The sequence below is a fragment of the Vicia villosa genome, linkage group LG5, assembly GCF_029867415.1.
Source record: "Vicia villosa cultivar HV-30 ecotype Madison, WI linkage group LG5, Vvil1.0, whole genome shotgun sequence".
Taxonomy (NCBI): domain Eukaryota; kingdom Viridiplantae; phylum Streptophyta; class Magnoliopsida; order Fabales; family Fabaceae; genus Vicia; species Vicia villosa.
The window spans coordinates 99,049,328-99,061,882 of record NC_081184.1 but is presented as its reverse complement, the minus strand read 5'-3'; the positions used below and the strand labels follow the sequence as shown (position 1 = coordinate 99,061,882).

The 12,555-nt window shown below is 35.7% G+C and overlaps 1 protein-coding gene across 1 annotated transcript; it reads left to right on the top strand.

Annotated features, from left to right (window-relative positions):
* Positions 1-1,123: 1,123 nt before the first annotated feature.
* On the top strand, positions 1,124-5,925 carry LOC131601871 (P-loop NTPase domain-containing protein LPA1 homolog 2-like). Its single transcript, XM_058873782.1, has 7 exons — positions 1,124-1,732; positions 2,929-3,263; positions 3,344-3,425; positions 3,588-4,013; positions 4,127-4,864; positions 4,976-5,089; positions 5,372-5,925. The coding sequence occupies exons 1-7, from the start codon at positions 1,526-1,528 to the stop codon at positions 5,759-5,761; spliced, it is 2,292 nt and encodes a 763-aa protein (XP_058729765.1). The 5' UTR covers positions 1,124-1,525; the 3' UTR covers positions 5,762-5,925.
* Positions 5,926-12,555: the final 6,630 nt, after the last annotated feature.

The window sequence follows — 12,555 nt, the reverse complement described above, 5'->3', positions numbered from 1 at the left end:
CTGACAATCAATCAAATGACATATATTTAATTAAATTATACTTAAATATTAAAAATATTTAATTAAAAATGATAAAAACTATATCTTTTTTATCGTAAAAGAATAAAATTTTCATTATTTTTATATAAAAATATGAAATTTAATAGTAATCTTGCGTGACTAATATACTAATGGCAATAATTCAATACTTTGATCAAATTGATCACTTATAGTATCGATTTTAAAATACTAATTAATTTTGAGGCAAAAATAATATCAAACTTAAAAAAAAAAAAACATAAAAAATCACATGTTTCATATTCCAATACTCTTTGCACTTAGGGTGTAAGGATGAGACATATATTTTTCAAAACATAATAAATACAACAATCTCATGTATGTTTCAAATATTTTATAATTATTTTCAGAAATAATGTTACACATGACTTTTTTTATTTCATATTTTTTTTTATGATTAAAATGTGAGAATTCAACATTAATAAAATTCAACTAATTACGACATTCCACTGATATTCATATTTTATTTTTATTTTTATTTTTATAATTTTTAAGTTAAATAAAATTTATAAATGTTTCTTAAAATTTTTTATTTGTAGTCAATCACAAATAAAAATATTATTCTTAAAAATAATAATCGTGAGAATATGATTCCATAAACTATTATTTCATAATTTGAAACAAACAAACTCTTAAAATAAAAGTATTTAAAAGACAATTAATTTTATTGTTGTTGAAAACATTATTTTTATTATATAAATTAGAAACCCAGAATATTATAAAGCTTACTCTCTCAAGTTTTATGTATAAATAGAACTAATTCCACACTTTACAAAATAGTCACGGTCCTAATTTTTTCAAAGTAATAAAAAACTAAATTGTATATTTCTTTTTCAAACTACTCTTAAAGAGAATTTATTCCACCGAATAAAAAAATAAAATTATCAAATAAAATAGAAGCAATTTGAAACGGTGCATCGCTGCTATTTAGGTAGGTTTCCAAAATTGAAAAAAAAAAAAAAAAACAATAAAGAGAAAAACGCGGCAATTGAAATTCGCAGAATATAGTAGGGCGAAATCCGTCATTTCAAAAACCACAACTTCTATTTATTTTTATCATTCCCTAAGCGAAACAGTCATCAAAAAAAGAAAGCACCGAAACCAGAATGCTGCACCGTTCAATTCATTCAAACAAAAAATCACACATCATCAACAAACCATCTTCTAATTCTTCACCCTAATATTCCCCTTTTTCTTCTTCTTCAATTTTTCTTCAATTGATAAATCTCTTCCTCTACATTACACTTTTGATCCATTTCCATTCTCAAATTCTCGAATTCGGTTTTCAATAATTGTTTCACATTGCAACAAAGTTCTATTACATTCGTATTTATTTTATATGATTTTGATTCCGGTATCGTAAACACCGGAAACTCCGATTAACACCGCGTTGTTTTGCAATGGTTTTTGCTTGCGGTGGAAGTTAGTGTTAGATTTTTTTTTTTTTGGCATTTATGCGATTGTGTGAATGAAGGTTGAAATTCAAAATATGAAAAATAATAATCAAATTCCTGGTGGAATTAACGAAGCGAGTAATAAAATACTGTATATAGTTGTTATTGACGATGCTGAGAAGAAACAGAAAGACAAAGGAAAAGAATCGTTTTGCTACACGCGTTCCGTTTTGCAGAGTACTCTGCAACTTATGGGATGCAAAGCGCGACACGCATTCAAGGTATTTTTTATTATTTTAAATATTTTAATTAGTTAATTAATTATTATATTTGTCTCGATCGATCATGAAAACCGTTGGTGGTGTTGATGATTTGAGAATTTTTCTTTTTATACAGATTTTATGGAATTTTTGATGGTTAAGAATTAAGATCTATATATGTTCAGATTCTGAATTATAGGGTACTCTAGTAGTAGTGGAATTTTGAGGACTTTTTCTTTGTTTGGCGGTGTTGGTTGCCTTGATGACTGGTTTGACCTTTTTGTTGTTTCGTTTTATGACTTTTTTTATTTTTTTATATTCTCTTGTGTCATTGTTTTGACTGGGTTGTTAGTTTGTTTGATCCTCTTTTTGAATTGTTCAACGGATTCAAAAAATGTTTATTATTATTATTATGCATGTAAATTCAACTTTTGTATTTAGTGAAGAATGAATATTATGGATCTAAAGTGAACTATTATTATACATTAATTATTAACAAATATAAGCAAAATAATCTAGAAGGTCAATTTTTTTGTCTAAATTTTGGACTAAATATATTTGACATTTTGGATCTCTTTTGCTTATACAACTAGGGTTTACTAGTTATTTTTGTTTAGTTGAATGGAATAGTGGATTGTAGTGGATTATTATATTTAATTTGTTATGGAAGGAAATTTATGTTGATTTGGAAATCTATGATTCTTGATAAGATTTTTTATGAGGCACTAGATATGGATATAGATTTGTTTTCTTTTGCATTTATAGGATGTGATATTGATAGAATACTACAAGATTTAAATTGCATGTAAGATGAAACTGGTTATTGCGTCAGGGATGATGAAAAAGGGATGTTATTGCTTGTTGTCTAGTATGTATTATGGTAACTAACCGACTATTTTTCGAACGGATATATGAAGAAAAATAAATATTGAAGGATGCATGCTAGCCGCTAAGGGTGTTTATTTAGTGATACATGTTCAATTGTTTTTTTTAAGTGATGTTTGTTTTGCTAATTAGCATATGGCTTTTTCTAATGGATTTATGTTCAACGGCGGTAATTTGAAGTTAAATAGTGTCTTTTTTAGTAAATTACCTTATGGAATGTTTATTTGTCTTGTATTATTATTGAAGAATGAGTGATGTTTCTCATGTCTTAGAGCAGGATTCATATTAGACAACCTTTACACTGACTATGTTTTCCATTTTTTTCTTATCAGATTAGCAAAACAGTTTTTGAACGCACAAAGAACGAGAGTTCTCCCGATATTTTGCAGCCCGATGCAGCAGTTTCATCAGGTCTCGATGCACTCAAGGGAAATTTAGTGAAAAAAGAAGGCTGCAATGCTGGTGCTTGCCTGGGTAAAGCAGACTTAGGAAGCCAATCATTTTTAGGGAAAGATAATAGAAGTAAGAGTATACCGTTTGAGTTGTACAAAAGGCGTACATCTGTATTTGTTCGGAGAGAAACATTTCTAGATATTGCATGTGATGCTTTGGCTGAGTACAAGTATGTCGGCCCTAACCAGAGAGCTGACTTGGTTCTAGCCTGCAGGTACCACTTTGTTTCATATCTTTATTAGGACTATATTTATCTAATAGACTTATATGTTCCTGATGATTTTCTGTTTTCAGACTCCGCGAGAGGAAGGAATCCGTGACAGTGCTGTTGTGTGGCACTAGTGGATGTGGCAAATCTACGCTATCGGCACTACTGGTATTTTTCTGTACAAAAATAGTTGTCTGCTTTGCAATACAAGTATATGTTCTAGTTGTTACTTATTTTGTGGTAGATATGCGTGTGTGATTAATGAAGTCGAAAAAATATACTATATTTTCTTGCAGTTCAATAACGAATTCATTTATATCTGAACTTCAGGGTAGCAGATTGGGAATCACAACAGTTGTATCAACTGATTCTATTCGGCACATGATGAGAAGTTTTGCTGATGAGAAGGAAAACCCTTTGTTGTGGGCTTCTACCTACCATGCAGGCGAATGTTTGGATCCTGTTGCTGTTGCAAAAGCAAAGGCCAAAAGGAAAGCAAAAAAGATGAAAGGTGTCTCAGAGTCACTTACAAAGGATGAAGTGACTGATGGTGACAATTCTGTCAAATCTGGCATACGAACGCCAGAGATGAGCTATAGTGCAACCCAGCTTCCAAGTCCTAAAGAAATGGCTGTCGAAGGATATAAGGCACAGAGTGAGATGGTGATTGACAGTCTTGATAGGCTAATCACTTCCTGGGAAGAACGGAAAGAGTCCGTTGTTGTCGAGGGTGTTCATCTGAGCCTCAATTTTGTCGTACGTCAAATTTTGATCATTGCGTCCTTAATTATTTCTTTTCTTATGATGTCAATATATATGTTGGTGTATTTTTTAGTCACCTGACAATAAAAAGCTCAAAAATCATGCAGATGGGGCTCATGAAGAAACATCCGTCGATCATACCATTCATGGTATACATTACGAACGAGGAGAAGCACTTGGAAAGATTTGCCGTGCGTGCGAAGTATATGACACTGGACCCAGCTAAAAACAAGTATGTGAAGTATATCCGAAACATCAGAACAATCCAGGATTATCTCTGTAAGCGTGCTGAAAAGCATTTAGTTCCCAAAATAAACAATACAAATGTTGACAAGAGTGTTGCAGCCATTCACGCAACTGTCTTCAGCTGTCTTCGGAGGCGTGCAGTTGGGGATCAACTATACGATCCTGTTAGAAATACCGTAACAGTTGTTGATGAGGAATACAGAAATCAATGTGCAGCCAATTCTTTGAGCTCAAAAGGAATGTTTCAATTGATTCAGAGAAAAGGCTCTTCAAGAGATCTGATGGCTTTAGTTAATACAGATGGGTCTGTGGCAAAGGCTTGGCCTGTTAATTCAGTCGATAGTAATGGGAAGCCCGTATGGGGTCCAGGACCAGAGAATGGAATGGGACATCCAATGTATGGTCCCTTACGAATCGGTAAGGCAGAGCCAGTAAATCTTCAATTTGGTTTTTATGGAATCAGTGCTTGGCCTAGCGATGGTGGCACTAGTCATGCAGGAAGTGTTGATGATTCAAGAGCTGATGGGACTGATACTGGTAGTAGATATCCATCCTCTAGCTGTAGCTCACCTAGGATGTCAGATTGCCCAGCCAAGGAGGTAAATTTGAACATTTTTGTATATTCTTCTGTCTTCAACATGTGTTCCAGCTTAAGGAAGACATCTCCATTAATCTGTCTTTTGTTGATTTTCTTTTTCTTGTTTGTTTAGCTTAAGGAAGACTACTCGGTGCATGGTAGCGATGAAGAGAATGACGACCAGCCAGATGCGGGCAGTGACGAGGATTTCAGTGACGACAGTGATGGTGACAAGAACGTTGATGAGGTAGTTTTATGGTTTTATGTTGGTGAAATGGTTTACCTATCTGAAATAACTACTTATATGTGATGAAATAACTACATATATGTGATGTGATGAAATTTGTCCAATAAGAGTTTCAACTTCAACGTTTGGGTTTGCTTTGCTATATAGCCCTTGCTAAATAGAAGTAATTCAATGTAACCAAAAGTACTAGAGTCGTGTCACCACAAGTATCAGTGTCGTGTCAGTGTCAGACCCCAGACATACCTTAAACTAATTTCTGTGTCATTTATTATTTCTTTGCAGGTTGGATCTGTTGATGAGGAATCAACAAAGTCCGATGAAGAGTACGACGATCTTGCAATGCAAGATGTATTGGAAAATGGTTATTGGTCAGATGATGATTATGAGTTTACGAGTAAACTTGCTGACGCGGAGCTTGCAATTAAAATCCATGGGAATAAGTACAAGCAAAACATGGCTCATTTTCTCAGAACTAGAAGTGAACCAGTGCCAATAGAAGTGGCATCTCAAGAGCCTCTATTCTCTTATTCTTCTCTGCTTGCTGAAAAAAGTGAGAAGAAATTCTCATCAAATGGTAAAGCCAAATTAAGAAAACGTTCTCTTAGTATTCCTGCAATAAAACATAGGTCAGCTATCAATGATCCAATCCTCTCAGGAACTCCTCAAAGGTAGTAGGGCATTACAAACTGCATTTGTTGTATTGTGTTTTTGGTAGCTTTTGTAAATATTAAGGTGGCCAGTTTTTTATTTCTTTTAGGTTAGATTTTTGTAGCAACTCTTTAAGTTATCGTTTTAGCATTAATATGAATAATATCCAAAAAAGTATATCTTAGTTACATTGGTTTCCTTTTTGGTTTTGGGTTGTTCTTCAAGCTCAGTGACAATTAATTACTTAAATTATGGGAAAGAAATAGTTGGCATTTTACATTAAACTTAAAAAAATGTTTAGACTAGATTGGCAAAATAAGCCTATACCGTAAAATACCAACCTCGCTAAAAGAAAAATGTTGTTCAGTTGCCCACTTCTAGTTAACTTGTGAAAGAGAAACTGAATATGATTATTACAAAACATATTCTTAGAGAGGAGTAAAGAACTCTAACTATGACCAAGTACATACAATTAAAGATATATAAGAGAATCATATATTCGAGTTGCTTCTTTTTTATTTCTAAAATTAAATGAAAGATTTATATGAAAATGGGCACATGTAGGAGATTAATGAGGCTCATTTATTAAAATATTTAGAAGGTTCATTTATATTGTGCTGTAATTTAGTTTTAAAAGTTAAAAGTGAGTTATAAAGTGGTTAGGCACTTATAACTACTTTTACATGTTGTCACTATTAGTTTTATACGAGGATACTATTAATTGGAAGGAAATTTCTTTATCCACCCCATGTTTTCTTGGTGATCCCAGGTGAAAACCCCAAAATATTCCCTATTTTGGAAATATATTTTCGAAATGCAAAAAAAAAACTGTTTTCGGAGATGCATCTCCGAAAACGCTTTTTTTTTTCAAAATTTATCTTATTTCGGAAATGCATTTCCGAAAACAGGATTTCGAAAGTGCATTTTTGAAATACTGCGCGTTTTGCAGATTAAGCAAAACAGCCCCTCCCCCAATTCATTTACCCTAAATCATTTTCAAAATCAACCTCAAAGAGATTTTTTGCAAAATCAAGTTTCAAGGCTACATCAAATGCTGTTTCTACTTGCTCCACTACATTCAAAAGTTACTCAATCACTTCAATTTGTAAGTTTCATAATCCTTAGATCCATAATTTAAATGCATGTAAGGGTTGTTAGAAATTACAAAAATGATATAGGGGTAGGTTGTTAGTAGTATTTAGGTTGTTTAGAAGCATTATAACATGTTAGAACTTTGGATTTTGGGGTTTGCCATGGAAGTTGCAGAATTTGGCTTCGCAGGGGTGTTTCGGAAGTTTATTTCCGAAAACACCTCCTCCACCAGTTTCGAAAATGAATTTCCGAAGTGTGTCCATAATTGATTTTTTTTATTTTTTCAATTGTTTCGCATTCTTATGGATTTCAATTGTTTCAGGAATATGGCAGGCAACCCAGCACGCATCAGACAGGGGAGAGAGACCCAGACAACGTCTGCTAGATGCGAGTGGGCGGCGCAGCTGGCATCGATGCAAGGACGGGGTCGTGTGTGAGTACCCGTGCAGATGGACGAGGGTACTTCCTCATCTGGATCGAGGAGTCGTCTGGCTCGGGTCTGTTCTTCCCGCCAGCAGGAGGTACGAGAGGAGGAGGAGGAGGCAGTTAGATACTAGGAGGCAGAGGAGGTGCCAGATGTTGACGCTCCGCATGGGGATAAGGAGGAAGAGGAGGAGGGCTACCCGGGAGGGCCCATTGACACGTCCTTGCTGATTTCCTACCACGAGCACGTCGCTCGACGTGTCTGGGGGGAGAGGTGTTTTTTATAATTTGTCCGACTTTATTATTTAACCGTTTTTTATTTAGCTTTTTATTCCACATTTTCTTAACGGTCTAATTAACAGTGTTTTTTTTTGTCTTTTTTGTAACAGGAGAGACAGACTTTAAAAATGGTGAACCATGCCCGGAAGATTTTCGGTCTCTTTAAACTAGAGGCGCAGTGGTTTAACGACGCGGGTGACAGCTTCAGGGCTAGGTGGGCTGTGCATGACGGGGTATACCACTATCAGCCACGGCATGCAGGGGGCCTTTGTGGAGCGGTGGCACAGGGAGACGTCTTCTTTCCACTTACCGATTAGGGAGATGACGATCACCTTGCACGATGTGCAGTGTCTTCTCCACTTGCCGATTAGGGGGATGCTGCTGGACCATTCCCGGATTTAGAGGGTCGATGCCATCGAGTGGATGACGATCTATCTGGGTATGGAGCCAGATATGGCTGACTTTGAGTGTCAGACGGCAAATGGGCCTCATATCCGGTTCTCCACATTGAGCGCTTATTACGAGCACCACTTGGTGGCGGTGGCCGAATCCGAGGATGCGGAGAACGGCCTATTTATGGAGTATCATCGTGCCTGCGCTCTCCGGTGCTGGTTCATGTTTTTGGTAGGCACTGCACTCTTTGTGGACAAGAGTGCAAGATACGTCGACGTGACCTACCTCCGCTACTTCATGGACTTGACTACCGTTCACTTGTGGAACTGGGGGTCAGCTTTTCTGGTATACCTATACCAGAAGTTGAATGAGACCTCCAACTGGAGGACCAGGCAGTTGACCGGATCCTGCACACTCCTGACGGTACGTTTCACTTTAATTGTTTCACATTTATTTCTGGTTCGTATTTATTTTTAATACATTATCGTGTTTGTGTTTCAGGGCTGGATCATCTCCTACTTCCCCCGCATCCACGGCTTCCACATTGATCCTGCGTACGAGGACACCATGTCCAGGGCCGCCCGATACGTTCTCCAGAGGGGGAACAATGCAGTGGGACCATATCGTGGGTACCTCGACCGCACAATGCACGATGACATCAGTTGGAAGCCATTCAGCGACTACACTGCTGTTGTTGCCTTTGACAGCATCTCGTTATATTCTGGCTGGTTGGCATGCGGGACCAACACCATGGTGAGGTATCTCCCTGAGCGGTGCATGCGGCAGTTTGGATTTGTGCAGATGATACCCAGGTCACCTTTTGAGGCTGCTCCCGACACAGTTACCCGAGTGCAGCTCACTGGCATATTTGCAGATTGGGAGCGTCATGTGGTCCCGGAGGAGTATCGTCGCATGCAGGTCATCTAGGACTGGCACAGTGTGGAGGGGTATGTCACATGGTTCTATCGGGTGTCACATCATCTGATGACATCCGACTCTCCCGGCGCTTCTAGGCCAGCATACGAGGAGCTCCTAGAGAACTAGCTGGTCGAGGATGACCATGCCATTGATCTCCTGCCGATCTGCCAGCGAATAGAGATGCTTGGGCGGGACGCATTGGACCGAGGTATCATTGATCAGGGCGGTCCAGAGGCAGTCTCCATGGTGGAGAGGATCGTCGGTGACGCGGGGCGTGCGGCGGCATATAGGAGGCAGAAGAGGTCCCGGGGAGTGAGGGTTAGGCATACCCAGTAGGCAGGGCCGGCCCTGTGCATGTGCAGGAAGTGCTACAGCACAGGGCCTCAAATTTTAGGGGCCCCAAATTTTTAAAAGGTCCAATATTTTTTTCCTAAATATTAATTAAAATAAATAAAATGTTATAATAAAAATTCAATAAATCAAAAAATGCTATAATAAAAACTCAATACATACAAAAATTGAGATAGATCAAAATTCAAAATAATTTTAATTAAATAGATTTTTGATTAATACATAAATGTAATTTTTATGTGTCTTTTTTAATGATTATAGTTGTATTTATATTTTAAATTTGGACCTATTTTCAAAATTAGAACGGGACCTCTGCGTTGATTGGGCCAGCCCTGCCAGTAGGGGTTCGGGTTTATTTTTCTTGTATTCGGATTTTATTTCGCACACTATTACTCGCTTTGTATATATATATTATTTGGATTTTATTTATCATATTAGTATTTTATGTTGACATGTCATTTATTTTATTCGGCGTATTCGTTTAATTAAAAATACCGGACTGTTAAGAAAAACATAAAAAAAAAACACAATTTCTGCATAATTCAGTAGTGCATTTCCGAAACCCCCCAAAATGTGAAAAAAGGTGTTTTCGGAAGTGCATCTCCGAAAACACCCCCCATTTGGTGTTTTCGGAAGTGCACTTCCGAAGTCTGGGAAAATTTAGAAAAAAAAATACTTTGGAGATGTATCTCCGAAGTAGGGGCAAGTTAGGGTTTTCGTTGGGGGTCACCCCCATAGGGAGGTGGATAAAGAAATTTTCTAATTGTAATATTATATATGTGGTTACTATTAATTGTATTTGGTTATAAATTAGAAGTAGAAAAAGCAACCGAGTAGATTAATTGAAAAACATACTTTCTTCGCTCTAATTTTATCTATTCTCTTTATGCTTATTGTGTTGTGTGACAAGTTATCTCAACAAATTGGTCTCAAGTAATAGCACAATTAATTGGATGGCTAAAGTAATAGCACAATTAATTAGATGGTTAATATTAGAAGACAAACTAATTCTTTAGAAATCCCAAAAATATTAGTTTGGGGGGTTGTTTGGAATTTAATAGAATGTTCATTATTCAATATTACGATCCTGAATTTCAGAATTTTGTATGGAAGATCTGTCATAAAACTGATCATATATATTAATAGGTAATTCTGTTACAAATTTTATTTTATGGTTTGAAAAGTAGACTCAATTCCCTTCAATCTGAGTACTAATTTTGTATGAAGGGTATTTGTAATGAGGTCAGGACATAAACTTTAAGAGGTTGCAATGTTGAAACCTGCATAATTATCTATACAGGTTTTAGGAAGAAAATTTAAAACTTCATGATTGTATGTATATTTTAAGGCATATATGTATATACATGTCTAGTCCTATATAAACACTATAGTTACATGATTTTAATTAAGGAACGAGTCAAGATTAGATGATAGAAATTGTAGAAAATAGAATTAGGCTTAATTTATGGAATTCCAAGTAAGCTCACAAAGATAAGAGTAACTGATTTAGAATAGTTTAATTAACTAATAATTTATAATTTCCAATTTATCAAAGTAAAGATGTAAGTGTGTGAAGTTATGTTTAATCTATGTTATTGAATGAGTACTGATCTTACTTGGATCAGAACAATCTTCAGTGGCATGCAACACTTGATCTTCTACGGTGGATGAGAAAAAAGGGGGGTGTACCTGCAAGACACTCTGATGTCAAAGTAAGGTTTAGAGTGAAAGAGTGCAAGTATGAAGCTAGATTGAATAGAATAACTGACCCTCTTATGAAAGAGGGTATTTATAGTACCCCCTGCACTAGGCAAAGGTCTCTCATTATAGTGCTGGAAGGAATTAAGCATTATATAATGTGTCGGCGCAAAAAGTACCCGAGCGTGAACACGCTCAAAAACCAATAAATACACCACCAAGGTTTATTTTTAAAAGGGAAAATATTGATAAAAACCGAAGGAACTAAATATGGTCATCGCATCCAATTTTAGGTTCGAGAGTCGATTATGTGTAATAAAGGTGTTAGTACCATACTACATCTGTTTTAAATAACAATTACCTCTAATTAGTTTTACAAAAAGAATAGTATAAATCCTAACGTGTTTGATTTCTCCTAATTATTATGACATATTTGCAAGAAAGGGGAAATGTTTCTTTTATTGGGGTTGCTTAATAAGATGTGAAAATTGCTCCAACGTATTCCCATGTGCGAAGGAGAATTCACATTTATGTAGTTCACGGGTAGAAAAAACTTGTGCGTTAATTGCTTTTAAATAAAAAAGTTTGATCGCGCAGTGGCGGTAAGAAAGTGTTTGTTGATTGAAAATAAAAGGAATTTGCTCGCGATATGGCTAAAAGAATGATGCTTGTTGGTAAAAAATTAAAAAAAACATTTGTTCGTGTTATGGCGAAGAGACATTTGTTGGATTGGTTGTAATTGCTTTTAGGAGGAAGACGGATAATCAAACTAGCAAGATATACAACTTGTGTCCAAACGCTCAGGGTCAGAGAGATATATGTCCAACTGATCCTTTTTAATCCATTTCTGTTTAGAAAATATTTGAGATGAATCGAGTCATGATCCCTTAAGGGAAGGAATGCATTCGAACGAGCAGGCTATACGATTTGCGTCCAAACACTTGGCGTCAAAGGGACATACATCTAACTAATCCATTTTATTACGATAAGGTAACAAACTCAATATTAATTAAAATTTCTTGAAGGTAAGACAAACACTCGAGCAAGCAAGTTATACGAATGGTGTCCAAATGCGTGGAGCTCAAAGGGACATACGTCCAATTGATCCTTTTTCATCCTATTCGGATTGGAAATCACTAATATGTGGGGCTCAAAGGGCTATACGAGTTTGAAATCACTAATACGTCTAACCCTAAAGTTTCTTAAAGGTCGTGGGTAACCGAAAAGAGATGCGAGATAACTACAAATGGATCAAATTTTAAAGTAGTATGATTGAATCAGAAATCGACAACTACACTTAGCGATGAATTCAAAACGATAAGTTTGATTAAATTTTTCAAGGGAACACAAAACTCAGACAAGCAAGCTATATGGCTTGTGTTTGAATGCTTGGGGATCCAAGGGACATATGTCCAAGGGGTCCTTTTTCATCCGATTTTTTTTTTAAAACAAACAAATTGTCACAACTTATGCATTAAAAGTTCAAATGTTAAAAATATGTCATGTCGAATTAACATTTCTTTTTAAAATTAACTTATTAATTTCAATAAAATTTATTTTAATATTTTTTGTGATATTTCTAAATTAAATAATTTAAGAATGAAAAAGACTAAAAAAATAATTAGGCTTATTTTACACCCAATCCAACATATACATGGCTCAAG